This window comes from Nerophis ophidion, linkage group LG01 (genome assembly GCF_033978795.1).
Source record: "Nerophis ophidion isolate RoL-2023_Sa linkage group LG01, RoL_Noph_v1.0, whole genome shotgun sequence".
Taxonomy (NCBI): Eukaryota; Metazoa; Chordata; class Actinopteri; order Syngnathiformes; family Syngnathidae; genus Nerophis; species Nerophis ophidion.
This window is the reverse complement of record NC_084611.1, coordinates 3,074,968-3,094,940: the sequence shown is the minus strand read 5'-3', so window position 1 is coordinate 3,094,940 and position 19,973 is coordinate 3,074,968. Positions and strand designations below refer to the sequence as shown.

General features: G+C 41.8%; 2 protein-coding genes across 5 annotated transcripts in view; both read left to right on the top strand.

Annotated features, from left to right (window-relative positions):
- The first annotated feature begins 22 nt into the window (after nucleotides 1–22).
- med27 (mediator complex subunit 27) lies at nucleotides 23–11,183 on the top strand. 2 transcript variants are annotated; one of them, XR_009806004.1, is made up of 9 exons: nucleotides 23–261; nucleotides 3,673–3,817; nucleotides 3,922–4,052; nucleotides 4,116–4,209; nucleotides 9,243–9,350; nucleotides 9,417–9,458; nucleotides 9,520–9,597; nucleotides 9,678–10,177; nucleotides 10,525–11,183. XR_009806004.1 is itself a non-coding variant. In XM_061893892.1 (8 exons), the coding sequence occupies exons 1-8, from the start codon at nucleotides 59–61 to the stop codon at nucleotides 9,810–9,812; spliced, it is 936 nt and encodes a 311-aa protein (XP_061749876.1). In that variant the 5' UTR covers nucleotides 23–58; the 3' UTR covers nucleotides 9,813–11,183. The 2 variants fall into 2 exon arrangements, 1 of the variants encoding a protein (XP_061749876.1); XM_061893892.1 differs by having other exon boundaries at nucleotides 9,678–11,183.
- A 3,999-nt stretch (nucleotides 11,184–15,182) lies between these two features.
- LOC133548914 (formin-binding protein 1-like) overlaps nucleotides 15,183–19,973 on the top strand; it is a 49,255-nt gene continuing 44,464 nt past the window's right edge. The window contains exons 1-4 of one of the 3 annotated variants that reach the window (XM_061893866.1): nucleotides 15,183–15,355; nucleotides 15,475–15,756; nucleotides 19,199–19,314; nucleotides 19,384–19,434. In XM_061893866.1, the coding sequence (XP_061749850.1) occupies nucleotides 15,475–15,756; nucleotides 19,199–19,314; nucleotides 19,384–19,434 (449 nt within the window). In that variant the 5' untranslated portion in view covers nucleotides 15,183–15,355. The remainder of the gene's footprint in view (nucleotides 15,356–15,474; nucleotides 15,757–19,198; nucleotides 19,315–19,383; nucleotides 19,435–19,973) is intronic. The other 2 variants (XM_061893881.1, XM_061893875.1) reach the window with 2 other exon arrangements.

Below are 19,973 nucleotides of genomic sequence, written 5' to 3'. Positions count from 1 at the left end.
GCTGATGACGTCACCAGCCCGCGGCGGCGAAGAAGAAGAAGAAGAAGAAGAAGGCAACATGGCGGACGTGGTGAGTGTGGAAGTCAACCTGGACGCTTTCTCGCACGCTATCAGCGGGATTCAGGCGCTCCGCTCCAGCGTCAGCCGCGTGTTCGAGTCCCTGAAGGATGGCATGAAGAACCGGGATACCTTGGAAAACCGGGAGAAACAATTTATAGCCGAATTCCAGGACAATCTGCAGGCGGTCAACAGAGACCTGAAGTGAGCTTCCTGGCAAGATTTGTCTTGCTTTTTAACTCAAACTCTTGCTGTTTGTATTCTTTCAATTATCCTAGCATATTTTCGAAATGTATTGTGAAGACTGATTTTGATAACCGCATCGATGAATAATCTCGGAATTTTAGTTGGCGGGACTTTCATGTTCGGCCAAATCATTTTTCACATCAAACAATAAAAATACAATTCATCTACAAACCCCGTTTCCATATTAGTTAGGAAATGGTGTTAGATGTAAATATAAACAGAATACAATGATTTGCTAATCCTTTTCAAGCCATATTCAGTTGAATATGCTACAAAGAAAACATATTTTTGATGTTCAAACTCATAAACTTTATTTTTTTTGCAAATAATCATTAAATGCCTACTGAAAGCAACTACTAGCGATAGTTTATACATCAATGATGAAATATTAACATTGCAACACGTGCCAATACAACCTTTTTAGTTTACTAAATTGACATTTTAAATTTCCCGTGAAGTGTCCTGTTGAGAACGTCGCGGAATGATGACGTCACGGATTGTAGCGGACATTTTGATCCAGCCCGATCCCTGCTATAAGTAGTCTGCTTTAATCGCATGATTGCACAGAATTCTGGACATCTGTGTTGCTGAATCTTTCGTAATTTGTTCAATTATGTAAATTAGGGATGCACCGATTAATCGGTAACCGAATATATTCGGCCGAATATGGCAAAAAAAGCCACATTCGGCCTTCGTTGGAATGAGTTAAAAGCAAGGCCGAATAGTGGCGTGTGACGCAATTTTTTGACGCGGTGACGCAATCAACCAACGTGCAGTGTTAAATTTAAATTGTTTTATACATAGTTAGTTTCCTTCTTTTTATTCTGAAGCTGAAGTACTGTTATTGACAAATCTGTTCTGGCCTGGGATGTGTTGTGTACCTGTATAAGTGTATGAGGTTACAAGCACACACTTATTGAGATTTAGTGGGGCCTCTGTTTACATTATTAGCATATCTACTGTGGCTAAGCAGACTTTTGCCAAAAGGACAATAATTCATTTGTTGTGGGTTTATCCACTTTAATGCACTTTATTTTTTGGGGGGAATGTATGTTTTGTTTGAAGGCCTAATATAAATGAAAAACTACTGGAATATTAAAAAATGTCAATATTCAATAAAAATTTACTTTATTACAAAAACATGTCTAAAAATGTATTCTAGGCTATTTATGCAATATAAAAAAGTTGTGAAAAACTGCATTTATTATTCGGTATTTGGTATTCGGCCTTCGGCCAAGCGCTCAAATTTTATTCGGTTTCGGTTTCGGCCACAAATTTTCATTTCGGTGCATCCCTAATATAAATACATATAAATATATAATTAATAATGGAGACTACAAAGAAGAAAGCTGTTGGTGGGAAGCGGTGTATTGCGGCCGGCTTTTTCACAGTTTTGTTTTTAATTTGCATTGAGTTTCCCGTGATATGTAAAGTAGTTCAAGCATACACACACATTTTATCATATTTTAAATTCCTATTTTCAATAAGGTTTAATTCCAATTTTGTCAATACTTTTTATGCTTACTAAATATTTTGTGGCGGCAACTTTAGAGGCGCTCTTTTGGAATTTTTTATTTAATTTATTTTTTTGCTGCCTGGAGTCCTTTCTTTACTGGTCAAGCAGAGAACAGCACAGCACCCCCGCCCTCACAGACATAACCCAGTGCACCACATCCCGTCTGCTTGTGCTGACAAAATAAAGTTTAGTTTTTTTTAGAAAAGCATCTCACACAAGTTTAATATACTTAAAGCACTTATTGATACATTTACATTATTATGCTTTGACTTCAAATATTGTTCAAAATTGTCCAAAGGTGTATTGCACCAATAAATGTTTTGCATTTAATTAACAAAACTTTTTATATTTTTTTATTAGATGCAAAAAGCACTCACTCTATGTTGATAAAATAAGTGTAAAAGGTGAAAAATGGAATTGAATAGTTTTTTTTTCAATATTGTTATTTACATTTATTAGGGACCGACGTCCCTTTGGGACAGAGGACCCTATTTAATTTCTAAGGTTTTATTAGGGACTGATGTCCCTTTGGGACATATTATTATTATTCTTTATTATTATACCGCCGCCTCTTTGAGCTGTAATTTGTCCCCCTTGACATGCTTCAAAACTCACCAAATTTGACACACACATCAGGACTGGTGAAAATTGCCATCTAGTAAAATAGCGATCTAATCAAAAAAACAAAACTCAAAATTGCGCTCTAGCGCCCCCTAAGAAGAAAACACAGACAAAACTGTTTGTAACTTCCAGTAACAATGTTGTAGAAGCATGAAACAAAAACGTGTACGTAGGGCTCACTTGGACCTATATTTCATCCACTGACACCCCCCAGCTAAAATCAACAGGAAGTTTGCTATTCCCACTTCAATACAAAATTTGGCTAAAAAATTTCTTCTTTTTTTGTCAAACATTATCTCCTCTGACGCCGTTTGTCGTTTCGGCTTCAAATAAGCACAGAAGAGGGATTGAACCCTTCTGATCAAAAGTTGATGAAAGAGTTTTAATTACTACCCCGGTTTGGATTTTATAGGCCCGCAAAGAACCGCTGCGGTGCTGCTGTTGTCACAAAATGGCGGCTTTCTGCTCAGACAACACTTTAGGACTGTCATCCACATGAAACAAAAACCTCAATGTAGGTCTCACTGAGACCTATATTTCATACACTGACCGCCCCCAACTAAAATCAACAGGAAGTTTGCTATTCCCACTTCAGTACAACAACTGCATTACATTCACCATGCATGAGTTTTCCTTGCCCTTATGTGGGTCTACCGAGGATGTCGTAGTGGTTCGTGTTGTGGTTTGTGCAGCCCTTTGAGACACTAGTGATTTAGGGCTATATAAGTAAACATTGATTGATTAGAGTCTCGAAATGGCCGCACCAAGGCGTCCTTATAAAATGCCCAAGCCACTTTACAACTGTTATTATTATGAGACTGATATATAACACGTGTATACAACTTTTTCTCTGTGTAATAATCCATCCATCTTCTACCGCTTATCTGGGCTTGGGTCGCGGGGGCAGCAGCCCAAGCGGTCCCGTCCATCGCTGCTTGCAGCTTTAATTTTCATTTTATTTTTGTTGTTGTGGTTTATTCGTTACTAATTTGTATCCGTTTTATCAAAAAGTACATTTAAAGTTGAGTTTTGGTGGTACGCTAAATAGTGTTTTCAAATGAATGAATAATGGTGATTACAATATCAATTTGCCATTATGGTCCAGGCCTACTTCCTACCGGCACAGCGTGTATACTTAAGTCCTATTGAAACATTCTTTATGCAGCTTCATCATCACAAGTTAACAATGTGTGCTCCACAACTGTATAATATCACACTTGTGTGTCCGTCAGCGAGTTGGAGCGCCTCAGTGGTCTTGTTGGTCGACCCTCCGAGTCTCACCCGCTCCACAACAGTGGACTTCTTAGTCTGGACCCTGTTCAGGACAAAACTCCTCTGTACTCTCAGCTGCTGCAGGCCTACAAATGGTCAAACAAGGTAATGCATTAGCTTCAGTGCGGCTCTATTGACTTCTTTATTCCTATAATTGTTGACTTCGTACTTGTGTGTGTGTGTGTGTGTGTGTGTGTGTGTGTGTGTAGTTGCAGTACCACGCAGGCCTGGCCTCCGGTTTGTTGAACCAGCAGTCACTCAAGCGGTCAGCCAATCAGATGGGAGCTTCAGCCAAAAGACGGCCTAAGGTCCAGCCCAGCACGCTGGTCCTTCCCCCTCAGTGAGTGACTCCGCCCCCTGGCCCTGTATGAGCCCCGCCCACTATTTGCTATCTGTTATTCAGGTATGTGGACGACGTCATCTCTCGGATAGGAAGGATGTTTCCCGACATGACAATTGAACTGTTCCGACCTAATGGGACGTCTGCCGTGCTGCTGGTACCTCTACACACACACACACACACACACACACACACACACACACACACACACACACATTATTGTATTTGTTACCTTCTTGAGACCTGAGAAAAATGCCTACCTCTTTAGGAGCACCTTTTCTAGATATATAAAGAAATGTATATAAAACATTAATAATATATATCGTATTTTTCGGACTATAAGTTGCAGTTTTTTCCATAGTTTGGCCGGGGGTGCGACTTATACTCAGAAGTGACTTATGTGGGACGGCGTGGCGCAGTGGGAAAGTGACCGTGCGCAACCTGAGGGGCCCTGGTTCAAATCCCACCTAGTACCAACTTCGTCACGTCCATTGTGTCCTGAGCAAGACACTTCACCCTTGCTCCTGATGGGTGCTGGTTGGCCCCTTGCATGGCAGCTCCCTCCATCAGTGTGTGAATGTGTGTGTGAATGTGGAAGTAGTGTCAAAGCACTTTGAGTACCTTGAAGGTAGAAAAGCGCTATACAAGTACAACCCATTTATCATTTATGTGTGAAAATATTAACACATTACCGTAAAATATCAAATACAATTATTTAGCTCATTCACTGTAGAGCCTAACCCAGGGGTCGGGAACCTTTTTGGCTGAGAGAGCTAAAAAGCCAAATATTTTAAAATATATTTCCGTAAGAGCCATATACATTTTTTTTTTAACACTGAACACAACTAAACACGTACATTTTTAAGTAAGACCAAGATCTCTAGAGTATAACAGGTCTCTTATTCTTTGTAATACCATTGTTATTCTGAAGCTAACTGTGGAGGGGGCGTGGTCTGCGGGCCTGCAGCGACAAGTGCGTAGATGGCCCACCTGGGCCTTGTTATCTAATCACCTGTCGCTCTGTTATAAGCAGCAGCCAGGAGGAGAGACTGGAAATACAATTTCTGCAAAGCAACTGAGAGACTTATTGAAAAATAAAACAATATTGTAACCCTGAAACAGGCTCTCATGTCAGTGCTTGGGGGTCTGAAAAACCCCCAGGAAGGCAAGCCCCACACTAATCAATAATAAAAAAAATAACTTCTTACCATTAACACAACTTCTTGAACAGGTGCGGTAGAAAACGGATGGATGGATTAAAAATGCATGAGAATGTTTTATCATTTTAACATTATTTTTAACACTGTGATTACAAGTGGAATTATTCATTACTTATCGTGTTAAGCAACGTCAGCTCAGATTTATCCGAGAGCCAGGTGCAGTCATCAAAAGAGCCACATCTGGCTCTAGAGCCAGAGGTTCCCTACCCCTGGCCTAACCAGTGCAGACTGGACCAAAACCAGACGTATAAGATTTCATGGGATTTATGGATTAGGAGTGAGAGATAGTTTGGTAAAGGTATAGCATGTTCTATATGTTCTAGTTATTTGAACGACACTTACCATAATATGTTAGGTTAACATAGCAGTTGGTTATTTATGCCTCATATAACCTACACTTATTCAGCATGTTGATCACTATTCTTTATTTATTTGAAATTGCCTTTCAAATGTTTATTCTCGGTGTTGGGTTTTATCAAATAAATTTCCCCCAAAAATGCGACTTATACTCAGAGGTGGGTAGTAACACGCTACATTTACTCCGTTACATTTACTTGAGTAACTTTTGGGATAAATTGTACTTCTACGAGTAGTTTTTACGCAACATACTTTTACTTGAGTATATTTATAGAGAAGAAACACTACTTTTACTCCGTTCCATTTATCTACATTCAGCTCGCTACTTTTTTTTAATCGATCTATTAATGTTTGTTTTGGTTAATGACAGCTTCAAAGTAGGAACTACACATGCCTGCGTTTCACCAATCACATGCAGTCACTGGTGACGTTGGACCAATCAAACAGAGCCAGGCGGTCACATGACCCGACTTAAACAAGTTGAAAAACTTATTGGGGTGTTAGCATTTAGTGGTCAATTGTACAGAATATGTACTGTACTGTGCAATCTACTAATACAAGTTTTAATCAATCAATCAAAAGTGTAAAGGAAAACATACACTTTTTATTTCAACCGTACTTCCCGTCAAAAGCCTAAAGACTGATCGCACAGTTCCTGTCTTCACAATAAAAGCGCCGCTCCATCGCGTCTGCGCTAACAAAATAAGAGTCTCCGAAAGCCAGCGCAAACAAGCTAGCAAGCTACGGAGTTCGCCGCCAATGTTTTTCTTGTAAAGTGTATTAAAACCAATATGGAAGCTGGACAAATAAAATGCCAAAAACCAACAAATTTTATGTGGTATTAGACAGAAAAGACAAAGTTTTTTTCTCCTCTATTTGAAATTGTGGACGTCTGATTCCAATCAATGCAAGTCATCAGAATCAGGTAATACACCAACTTATATTCTTGTCTTCATGAAAGATGGGAATCTATGTGTTAAACATGCATGTATATTCATTAAAACACCTTCAACATGTCAACAAAAACGGCAAAATAAATATAAATTATATACTGTATATATAAATGTGTATATATATATATATGATAAGTGTGTGTTTATATATGTGTGTGTATATGATATGTGTGTGTATGTATATATGAGGTAGGTCACCTCGACTTGGTCATTTATTCAGTAATTGATCCATCCATTTTTACCGCTTATTCCCTTTCGGGGTCGCGGGGGGCGCTGGCGCCTATCTCAGCTACAATCGGGCGGAAGGCGGGGTACACCCTGGACAAGTCGCCACCTCATTGCAGGGCCAACACAGATAGACAACATTCACACTCACATTCACACACTAGGGACCATTTAGTGTTGCCAATCAACCTATCCCCAGGTGCATGTCTTTGGAAGTGGGAGGAAGCCGGAGTACCCGGAGGGAACCCACGCATTCACAGGGAGAACATGCAAACTCCACACAGAAAGATCCCGAGCCTGGATTTGAACCCAGGACTGCAGGACCTTCGTATTGTGAGGCAGACGCACTAACCCCTCTCCCACCGTGAAGCCTGAGTAATTGATAAACGTTGAAAAACTTATTGGGGTGTTACCATTTAGTGGTCAATTGTACAGAATATGTACTGTACAGCAGTGGTCCCCAACCACTGGGCTGCAGAAGAATGTTTTATTTTTTTTTATTAAATCAACATAAAAAACACAATATACACTTACAATTAGTGCACCAACCACAAAAACCTCATTTTTTCATGACAAAAACGTCCCTTTTTCATGAAAAGAAAAGAAAAGAAAAAAAGGATCTTCACCCCCGCCACCCGGGCCTCGGGACAAATTATTAAGCGTTGACCAGTCCGCGGATAGAAAAAGGTTGGGGACCACTGTTGTACTGTGCAATCTACTAATACAAGTTTCAATCAATCAATCAATCAATCAATGAATGCCTACTGACCCTATGGTGCTGTTAAGTTATTATGGCTCAATGTACCTTATTTTATTTGAATGTACTATTATTTAATATATAATATTGTTTTAGTTGTTTAAGAGATATTCCTGGCTCTGATTCTGCTCATTGCTATTTTTAGGTTTTTGTGCATTATTTGTTGCTGTAATCATTAAACAAACAGGTTACTCATCAGTTACTCAGTACTTGAGTAGTTTTTTCACAACTTACTTTTTACTTTTACTCAAGTAAATATTTGAGTGACTACTCCTTACTTTTACTTGAGTAATAAATGTCTAAAGTAACAGTACTCTTACTTGAGTACAATTTCTGCCTACTCTACCCACCTCTGCTTATACTCCACTGTGTATGTATATGTTTTTTTCCTTCTTTATTATGCCTTTTTCGGCCGGAGCGATTTATAATCCAGAAAATACGGTACAGTATTACGGGGCGGAATAGCTCGGTTGGTAGAGTGTCTGTGCCAGCAACTTGAGAGTTGCAGGTTCGATTCCCGCTTCCGCCATCCTAGTCCCTGCCGTTGTGTCCTTGGGCAAGACACTTTACCCACCTGCTCCCAGTGCCACCCACACTGCTTTAAATGTAACTTAGATATTGGGTGTCACTATGTAAAGCACTTTGAGTCACTAGAGAAAAAGCGCTATATAAATATAATCCACTTCACTAATCCACTTCACATGCTATGCAAATATAAAAAAGCTTGTTGTGAAAAATGAGTTGGAATTTTAAAAAAAAGTCACAATTTCACAAGAAAAACGTAGAATTGTGTCAGTATTTTAATAAAAGTTGTAATTGTACTCAACGCAAGTCAAAATTTTATAAGAAAAACTGAACATTTGTGCAATTTCATGATGAAAGTTGGAATTTTATTCCGTAAAAGTCACAATCTTACAAGAAAAGCTTAACATTTTGACAATTTTATGAAAAGAGTTGTCATTTTATTTAACAAAAGTCACAATTTTATAAGAAATCCTTAAACTTTTGGCAGTATTATAATAATAATCGGGATTTTACTTGGCAAAATGATAACAAATGTCCCAATTTTACTCAAAAAAATAACTATCTTACAAGAACAACCAAAAAAAATGGCAATATTGTGATAAAAGGAAGAATTTATATGATAAAAATGTCACCATTTTGCATTAAAAATTTATAATTTTACGTAAAAAAATTGATCTAACGAGAAAATATTGCAGTATTATAGAAACAGAGAGAATATGAGAAATTGTTCCCAATTTTACAACAAGAAAATCAGCACATTGTGAGAAAAAGACTGTTTTTAATTTATTTATATTTTTTTTGTTTGTAATTACTTTTTTATTTTCATTATTTACTTGAAGTTATTAGAGTATGTCTCTGTATGCATGTTTTTTTTTAAATGTTTTAATTAATTTTGACCAAAGGCGGCGCACTTCAAGTTCTTACGCACACTTGTTATTTCATATGTTGACCAGAGGGGGAGCCCTTTTAAAAGCGACACATGGCCAATTTGAAAAATCCCTCCTTTTTGGGAGCACCCTCATGTTGATGATGTCACCACATGCAATGCACTTGTTCGCACCTCCTCATATGGAAGATACTTTTCCTTCATGTCTCAAGAAGGCTAGCAATACAAGAACACACACACCTGGGCTGATGTGTCACTTCCTGTCAGGTGACCCTGGGCAAGGTGCTGAAGGCCATCGTTGTGATGCGTTCACTGTTCATCGACAGAACGTTGGTCCGAGGCTTCAACGAGAACGTTTACAACGATGACGGAAAGGTCAGAGGTCGACGCCCACATCACTGTTTCCATGGTAACGTGTCCTTATTGTGTGTTCCTTCCCAGCTGGACATCTGGACCAAGTCCCAGCACCAGGTCTTCCAGAAGGTGAGTCCCGCTTGAGGAAGCTCCCTGACGACAGCCCTGTGACGTTCTTTGTGGTTGCTAGGTAACGGACCACGCCACCACCGCGCTGCTGCACTACCAGCTGCCCCAGATGCCCGAGGTGGTGGTACGCTCCTTCATGGTGAGGCCTCTTCTTCTTCTTCTTCTTCACGCTGTGGCGTGTTGTCACGGTGACGCTTGCTGACCGCCTGTGTTGTCCAGACTTGGCTGAGGAGCTACATCAAACTCTTCCAGTCTCCCTGTCAGCGATGTGGTCACTTCCTGCAGGACGGACTTCCTCCCACCTGGAGGGACTTTAGGACCCTGGAGGCCTTCCACGACACCTGCCGCATGTGACGCACTTTTATTGCAATAAACTTATGGACTGTTTTTCTACACACGCTGTTTGGTCACGTGACGTGATGAGCGACTAAGGTAGTCACATGACATAGTTGTTTAGTCACGTGACGTGATGAGCGACTGAAATAGTCACATGACAGTTGTTTAGTGACGTGATGAGCGACTAAGATAGTCACATGACAGTTGTTTAGTGACGTGATGAGCGACTAAGATAGTCACATGACAGTTGTTTAGTGACGTGATGAGCGACTAAGATAGTCACATGACAGTTGTTTAGTGACGTGATGAGCGACTAAGATAGTCACATGACAGTTGTTTAGTGACGTGATGAGCGACTAAGATAGTCACATGACAGTTGTTTAGTCACGCGACGTGATGAGCCACTAAGATAGTCACATGATATAGTTGTTTAGTCACGTGACGTGATGAGCGACTAAGATAGTCACATGATATAGTTGTTTAGTCACGTGACGTGATGAGCGACTAAGATAGTCACATGACATAGTTGTTTAGTCACGTGACGTGATGAGCCACTAAGATAGTCACATGACAGTTGTTTAGTCACGTGACGTGATGAGCGACTAAGATAGTCACATGACAGTTGTTTAGTCACGTGACGTGATGAGCGATTAAGATAGTCACATGACAGTTGTTTAGTCACGTGACGTGATGAGCGACTGAAATAGTCACATGACAGTTGTTTAGCCAGGTTACGTGATGAGCGACTAAGATAGTCACATGACATAGTTGTTTAGTCACGTGACGTGATGAGCGACTAAGATAGTCACATGACAGTTGTTTCGTCACGTGACGTGATGAGCGACTAAGATAGTCACATGACAGTTGTTTAGTCACGTGACGTGATGAGCGACTAAGATAGTCACATGACATAGTTGTTTAGTCACGTGACGTGATGAGCGACTAAGATAGTCACATGACAGTTGTTTAGTCACGTGACGTGATGAGCGACTAAGATAGTCACATGACATAGTTGTTTAGTCACGTGACGTGATGAGCGACTAAGATAGTCACATGACATAGTTGTTTAGTCACGTGACGTGATGAGCGACTAAGATAGTCACATGACAGTTGTTTAGTCACGTGACGTGATGAGCGACTAAGATAGTCACATGACATAGAAAATGACATTTTTACATCAAATATTTATGCAGAAAATTCACATGATTTTAGTTCCAAGAAGTCACATGACTGATGTAGACTGGTATTACTGAGACGAGTCACATGACCGAGATGAGGGGTGTCAAACTGATTTTAGCTGGGGGGCCACATGGAGAAAAGTCCTCCCAAGTGGGCCGGACTGCTAAAATCACGGCATGATAACTTCAAAATAAAGACAACTTAAGACTGTTTTCTTTGTTTGAAAATAGAACAAGCACATTCTGAAAATGTACAAATCATAATTTTGTTGGTTTTTTTTATACAAACCCTGTTTCCATATGAGTTGGGAAATGGTGTTAGATGTAAATATAAACAGAATACAATGATTTGCAAATCCTTTTCAAGCCATATTCAGTTGAATATGCTACAAAGACAACATATTTGATGTTCAAACTCATAAACTTTATTTATTTTTGCAAATCATTAACTTAGAATTTCATGGCTGCAACAGGTGCCAAAGTAGTTGGGAAAGGGCATGTTCACCACTGTGTTACATCTTTTCTTTTAACAACACTCAATAAACGTTTGGGAACTGAGGAAACTAATTGTTGAAGCTTTGAGAGTGGAATTCTTTCCCATTCTTGTTTTATGTAGAGCTTCAGTCCTTCAACAGTCCGGGGTCTCCACTGTCCTATTTTACGCTTCATAATGTGCCACACATTTTCCATGGGAGACTGGTCTGGACTGCAGGCGGACCCGGAAAGTACCCGCACTCTTTTTTTTTACAAATCCACGCTGTTGTACTACTTGTCTTGCTGAAATAAGCAGGGGCGTCCATGATAACGTTGCTTGGATGACAACATATGTTGCTCCAAAAGCTGTATGTACCTTTCAGCATTAATGGTGCCTTCACAGATGTGTAAGTTACCCATGCCTTGGGCACTAATACACCCCCGTACCATCACACATGCTGGCTTTTACACTTTGCGCCTATAACAATCCGGATGGTTATTTTCCTCTTTCGTCCAGAGGACACCACGTCCTCTGTTTCCAAATATAATTTGAAATTTGGACTCGTCAGACCACAGAACACTTTTCCACTTTGCATCAGTCCATCTTAGATGAGCTCGGGCCCAGTGAAGCCGGCGGCATTCCTGGGTGTTGTTGATAAATGGCTTTGGCTTTGCATAGTCGAGTTTTAACTTGCACTTACAGATGTAGCGACCAACTGTAGTTACTGACAGTGGTTTTATGAAGTGTTCCTGAGCCCATGTGGTGATATCCTTTCCACACTGATGTCGGTTTTTGATGCAGTACCGCCTGAGGGATCAAAGGTCCGTAATATAATTGCTTACGTGCAGTGATTTCTCCAGATTCTCTGAACCTTTTGATGATTTTACGGACCGTAGATGGTAAAATCCCTAAATTCCTTGCAATAGCTCGTTGAGAAATGTTGTTCTAAAACTGTTCGACAATTTGCTTACAAAGTGGTGACCCTCGCCCCATCCTTGTTTGTGAACTACTTAGCATTTCCTGGAAGCTGCTTTTATAGCCAATCATGGCATCCACCTGTTCCCAATTAGCCTGCACACCTGTGGGATGTTCCAAATAAGTGTTTGATGAGCACTCCTCAACTTTTTTTCAGTACTTATTGCCACCTTTCCCAACTTCTTTTTCACGCGTTTATGAGTTTGAACATCAAATATGTTGTCTTTGTAGCATATTCAACTGAATATGGCTTGAAAAGGATTTGCAAATCATTGTATTCTGTTTATATTTACATCTAACACAAATTTCCCAACTCATAAAAATGTTTAAATAGTAACTATTGTTCAGTTTTAAGCAAACAGGTTTTGGACTTAGTATGTGTCATCCCGCTAATGAAGAGCAGCGATGGTGGGGGGGAGGGGGCGTGGCGGCGGGGGGGCAACATGGCGGCATCTCTAGACACCATCATCATCATCATTAACCTTCATCACTTATAGATGATGCCCAATTAGACAGCATCATGCTGTCTGGGGCCCTCAAGGACCCCTCAGCACCTCCCCCACTAGTCCTTCAGCTTCTACTGGGACCAACCTGAGTGTCAGCCTAAACCAGACCAAGAAAAGGACTAGACTGTAGAGCCTAACCAGAGCAAGATAAAGACCAGAATGGATGTTAACCAGACTGGAGCAAAACCAAAGCAAGTTAAAGACCAGAATGGATGTTAACCAGACTGGAACAAAACCAAAGCAAGTTAAAGACCAGACTGGGCCTACACCAGACCACGATAAAGACCAGAATGGATGTTAACCAGACTGGAACAAAACCAAAGCAAGTTAAAGACCAGAATGGATGTTAACCAGACTGGAACAAAACCAAAGCAAGTTAAAGACCAGAATGGATGTTAACCAGACTGGAACAAAACCAAAGCAAGTTAAAGACCAGACTGGGCCTACACCAGACCACGATAAAGACCAGAATGGATGTTAACCAGACTGGAACAAAACCAAAGCAAGTTAAAGACCAGAATGGATGTTAACCAGACTGGAACAAAACCAAAGCAAGTTAAAGACCAGACTGGGCCTGCACCAGACCACGATAAAGACCAGAATGGATGTTAACCAGACTGCAACAAAACCAAAGCAAGTTAAAGACCAGAATGGATGTTAACCAGACTGGAACAAAACCAAAGCAAGTTAAAGACCAGAATGGATGTTAACCAGACTGGGACAAAACCAAAGCAAGATAAAGACCAGACTGGGCCTACACCAGACCACGATAAAGACCAGAATGGATGTTAACCAGACTGGAACAAAACCAAAGCAAGATAAAGACCAGACTGGGCCTACACCAGACCACGATAAAGACCAGAATGGATGTTAACCAGACTGCAACAAAACCAAAGCAAGTTAAAGACCAGAATGGATGTTAACCAGACTGGAACAAAACCAAAGCAAGTTAAAGACCAGAATGGATGTTAACCAGACTGGGACAAAACCAAAGCAAGATAAAGACCAGACTGGGCCTACACCAGACCACGATAAAGACCAGAATGGATGTTAACCAGACTGGAACAAAACCAAAGCAAGTTACAGACCAGACTGGGCCTACACCAGACCACGATAAAGACTAAAATGGACATGAACTAGATCAAGTAAAAGACTACACTGGACCTAAACCAGAGCAAGATAAAGACCAAAATGGATGTAAACTAGACTAAAGCCAAAGACCAAAATGGACCTAAACCAGACCACGATAAAAACCAGAATGGACTTAAACCAGACCAAGATAAAGACCAAAATAGATGTAAACTAGAACCAAGATAAAGACCAAAATGGATGTAAACTAGAACAGGATAAAAACTAGACTGAACCTAAACTTATAAACCTAAAAAAACACACCTAAACTAACCTAAACTTTTTTTTTTCTTGAAGTAATCAATAAAGTACTATCTATCTATCCATCTATCTAAACCAGACCAAAATAAAGACCAGAATGGATTTAAACTAGATAAAGAATAAGACTAGACTAGAACTCAACTAGACCAAAATAATGACCAGTAGAGATGTAAACCAGGCAAAGACCAAACTGTTTTTTTAACTAAACCGATAATAAGACAGGACTAGACAAAAAGAAGATTATTAGACTGGACTCAGGCTGAATTTGACCCTAACCAAACCGGACCTAGACCAAACCAATACTGAACTTGACCCCAGTCAAACTGGACCTAGACCAAGACTGAACTTAACCCTAACAAAGTGGACCTAGACCAGACCAAGACTGAACTTGACCCTAGCCAAACTAGACCAAGACTGAACTTGACCCTAACCAAAGTGGACCAAGACTGAAACTTACCCTAACAAACTGGACCTAGACCAGACCAAGACTGAACTTGACCCTAATCAAAGTGGACCTAGACCAGACCAAGACCGAACTTGACCTTAACCAAAGTGGACCTAGACCAGGCAAAAACTGAACTTGACCCTAGCCAAAGTTGACCTAGGCCAGACCAAGAATGAATTTGACCCTAGCCAAACTGGACCTAGACCAAGACTGAACTTGACCTTAACCAAAGTGGACCTAGACCAGACCAAGACTGAAGTTGACTCTAACCAAAGTGGACCTAGACCAGACCAAGAATGAATTTGACCCTAACCAAAGTGGACCTAGACCAAGACTGAACTTGACCTTAACCAAAGTGGACCTAGATCAGACCAAGCCTGAACTAGACCTTAACCAAAGTGGACCTAGACCAGACCAAGACTGAAGTTGACCCTAACCAAAGTGGACGTAGACCAGACCAAGACTGAAGTTGACCCTAACCAAAGTGGACGTAGACCAGACCAAGACTGAACTAGACCAGAGAGGCTCCTAGGAGTGACTTGTCAATAAAGTAGTTCCCAAAGAACTGCTTTTGGCGCCTCCTGCTGGATGACGTAAGTAACACGTGACTCAGAAACAGAGAAACAATGTAGTCCTGGCGGGAACTCGGAGCAGTGCGATATTGTTTCTGTGATCGATTGATTGATTGATTGATTGATTGATTGATTGACAGATGACACGTGATGTCCTCGGCCAGTCTGCATGTGTGAGGAGCGGCACAATGAAGCTCGTACTGCGCATGCGCAGCGCGCTCACGTACAGCATCCCCTGGCTGATAACAAAGGCTGGCGCGTCACCGCGTCCGCCGCTCACGACTGGATGCGCACGCACGCGCGCACGCACGCCCCGTAGACAGCCAGACGGACGCACGGCGCGTGGAGGACGCGCTGCGGCTGGCCGCCATTGCCGAGGAGGACGCAGAATGACGAGCTGCAACTGGGGCGCCGAGCTGTGGGTACGTAAGCCCGCCGAGCACCTGCGGCCGCGCGCGCACCTCACCTCCCGTCACGCGCATTGCGTGCACGCCTGCCGATCAAGTTATTCGCGAATGTGGACGCCAGTCACGTGACCGATGACGTCAGTCATTCATTGTTGCATGTTGGTGTAGTGGACCATGCGGGGACCCGCCCTGGTCCGACCTGGGACTGCACCACGGCCCGGCGGTCGTCCAGCGCGGCTCTTGAGGCGTGAGAGTCACACCTGTAGTACCACTCAGATGCACCAGGTGGCCTCTGTCACACGCCTTCCCTCTGAACGTCATAGACCAAGGGCTATAGTCCTAGGTCTAGGGTTTACTCTTAAATGCATGGTTTCCTGGTCTAGGTCTAGTGTTAGGTTCCTAGACTTGTTAGATTTATGAATTAGTGGTCCATGTCTAGTCTGAGATTCATAGTCCAGGTCAAGTCTGAAATTCATGGTCTAGTGATCCTTGTCAAGTCTGAGATTCATGGTCCAGTGATACAGTTCTAAGTCTTAGATTTGTAGTCCAGTGGTCCAGGTCTACATTTTTTATAATGGTCTATTGGTCCATGTCTAGTCTGAGATTCATAGTCCAGGTCAAGTCTGAAATTCATGGTCTAGTGAGCCTTGTCAAGTCTTAGATTCATGGTCCACTGATACAGTTCTAAGTCTTAGATTTGTAGTCCAGTGGTCCAGGTCTACATTTTTTATAATGGTCTATTGGTCCATGTCTAGTCTGAGATTCATGGTTCAGGTCAAGTCTGAAATTCATGGTCTAGTGATCCTTGTCAAGTCCAGTGATACAGTTCTAAGTCTTAGATTTACAGTCCAGTGGTCCATGTCTAGTCTGAGATTTATGAGCTAGTGGTGCAGGTCCAGGCTTAGATTCAGGATCCTGTGCTCCAAGACTAGTCCTGATTTATGGTTTAGTGGTCCATGTCTAGTCTGAGATTCATAGTTCAGGTCAAGTCTGAAATTCAAGGTCTAGTGATCCTTGTCAAGTCTGAGATTCATGGTCCAGTGATACAGTTCTAAGTCTTAGATTTGTAGTCCAGTGGTCCAGGTCTACATTTTTTATAATGGTCTATTGGTCCATGTCTAGTCTGAGATTCATGGTCCAGGTCAAGTCTGAAATTCATGGTCTAGTGATCCTTGTCAAGTCCAGTGATACAGTCTAAGTCTTAGATTTACAGTCCAGTGGTCCATGTCTAGTCTGAGATTTATGGTTTAGGAGTCCAGTTCTACTCTTTGAGCCATGGTCCAGTGGCCCAGGTCTAGAATTAAATATATGGTCCAGGTCTAGTCCTAAATTCACAGCCCAATGGTCCAGGCCTAGTCTCAGTCCTATGGTTTAGGTCTAGTCATAGTTCCATGACCAGGTAATCCAGGCCTAGTCTTAGCTTCATGGTCCAGTGGTCAAAGGGCTAGTCATAAATTCACGGTCCAGTAGTCAAAGGGCTAGTCTTAGATTCATGGTCTAGTGGTTCATGTCTAGTCTGAGATACATGATCCAGTACTAGTCTTATATTTAGTGGTCCAGGTCCAGTCTTAGATTAACGGTCGAGTTGTCTGATCCATGTCTAGTCTCAAATTCATACTCTAGTGGTCCAAGTCTAATCTGTTAGCCATGGTTGAGTGGTCCAAATCAAGTTGTAGATTCACAGCCCAATAGTCCAGTCTCAGAACTGTGGTCTAGGTCTAGTCATTGATCCATGGTCTAATGTACTATGTCAAATCTGAGATTTATGGTTTAATGATCCAGTTATAGTCTTAAAATTGTGGTCCAAGTTCAGTTTTAGATTAAAGATCCAGTGTTCCTATTGTAATCTTTGAGCCATGGTCCAGGTCTAGTCCTAGTTTCATACTCCAATAGTCCAGGGCTTGACTCAGATCAATGGTCTGGGTCTTGTCAAAGATCCATTGTTTAGTCTTAAATTAATGGTCCAGTGGTCCAGGACGAGTCTGAGATTCATGGTCTAGTGGTCCATATCTAGTCTTAGATTCATGGTCTGGTGGTCCATGTCTAGTCTTAAAATTATAGTCCAGTGGTCCAGCTCCATATTTATAATAATGGTCTATTGGTCCATGTCTAGTCTGAGATTCGTGATCCAGTTCTAGTCTTATATTTAGTGGTCCAGGTCCAGTCTTAGATTCACGGTCGAGTTGTCTGATCCATGTTTAGTCTCAAATTCATACTCTAGTGGTCCAAGTCTAATCTTTGAGCCATGGTTGAGTGGTCCAAATCAAGTCCTAGGTTCAGAGTCCAATAGTCCAGTCTCAGAACTGTGGTCTAGGTCTAGTCATAGATCCATGGTCTAATGTTCTATGTCAAATCTGAGATTCATGGTTTAATGATCCAGTTCTAGTCTTGAATTTGTGGTCCAAGTTCAGTTTTAGATTAATGATCCAGTGTTCCTAGTGTAATCTTTGAGCCATGGTCCAGTGGTCCAGGTCTAGTCCTAGTTTCATACTCCAATAGTTCAGGGTTTGACTCAGATCAATGGTTCTGGGTCTTGTCAAAGTCCATTGTCTAGTCGTCCGGGTTTAGTCTTAAATTAATGGTCCAGTGGTCCAGGACGAGTCTTAGATTTCTTGGTCTAGTGGTCCATATCTAGTCTGAGATTCATGGTCTAGTGGTCCATGTCTAGTCTTAGATTTATGGTCCAGTGGTCCAGCTCCATATTTATAATAATGGTCTATTGGTCCATGACTAGTCTGAGATTCATGGTCTAGTGGTCCATATCTAGTCTTAGATTCATGGTCTAGTGGTCCATGTCTAGTCTTAGATTTATAGTCCAGTGGTCCAGCTCCATATTTATAATAATGGTCTATTGGTCCATGACTAGTCTGAGATTCATGGTCTAGTGGTCCATATCTAGTCTTAGATTCATGGTCTAGTGGTCCATGTCTAGTCTTAGATTTATAGTCCAGTGGTCCAGCTCCATATTGATAATAATGGTCTATTGGTCCATGACTAGTCTGAGATTCATGGTCTAGTGGTCCATGTCTAGTCTTAGATTTATAGTCCAGTGGTCCAGCTCCATATTGATAATAATGGTCTATTGGTCCATGACTAGTCTGAGATTCATGGTCTAGTTCATATTCATAGCCCATTGGTCCAGTTCTAGTCTTGGATTTACAGTCCAGGTCTAGCAGATTCATGGTCCAGTGATCCAGGTGTGGTCTTCGATTCATAGTCAAGGACTAATCTTAGGTCTGTGGTCCAGGTCTAGTAACATATTCATGCTGTAGTGGTCCAGGTGTGGTCTTAGATTCATGGTCTAGTGGTGCAGGTCTAATCTTAGATCCATGGTCCAGTGGCTTGTAGTTTCAGGATGCCGTGGTCCAGGTCTAGCCTGGCTGCACCTCAGTGTTCAGCCCAAACTGAGGACAGAATGAAAGAACCCACACAAGCCATGCAGTTTCTTGTCCTCCAGGATCAGTTTGATAACTTGGAGAAGCACACCAGCTGGGGCATCGACTTCCTGGAGCGATACACCAAGTTTGTGAAGGAGCGAGCCGACATCGAGCAGAACTACGCCAAGCAGATCAGGTGACCTCTCAGTGACCCCGCTGGTGATGACATCACAGCGCAGACTCACCTGTGCATGTGTGCCTGCAGGAACCTGTCCAAGAAGTACCAACCCAAGAGGAGCAGAGAAGATGACAGCAGGTCAGTCGCCATCAAGCTGCTTTTATTCTGAAGGGAGGCTGGAGTCTATCCCAGCTCGCCACCTGTCAATCACGGGGCACCTGCTGGGGGGAGGTGATGTGAGTGACAGGTGTGGCCTGCGCGGACCAGGGTGAGCCGACAGCCAATAGCAGTGTAGTAGGCGGGACTTAAGGAGAAATGATGTCATGAAACTCAAATCTTGATTGAAGAAAAACATGATGACATCATCACGCGTTGACAGTAGAGTTGTGTTGCGTTCAGGTACACAGCAGCAGTAAAGTTGTGTTGCGTTCAAGTACGCACCATTGACAGTAAAGTTGTGTTGCGTTCAGGCACACAGCAGCAGTAGAGTTGTGTTGCGTTCAGGCACACAGCAGCAGTAAAGATGTGCTGCGTTCAGGCACACAGCAGCAGTAAAGATGTGCTGCGTTCAGGTACGCACTATTGACAGTAAAGTTGTGTTGCGTTCAGGCACACAGCAGCAGTAAAGTTGTGTTGCGTTCAGGCACGCAGCAGCAGTAAAGATGTGCTGCGTTCAG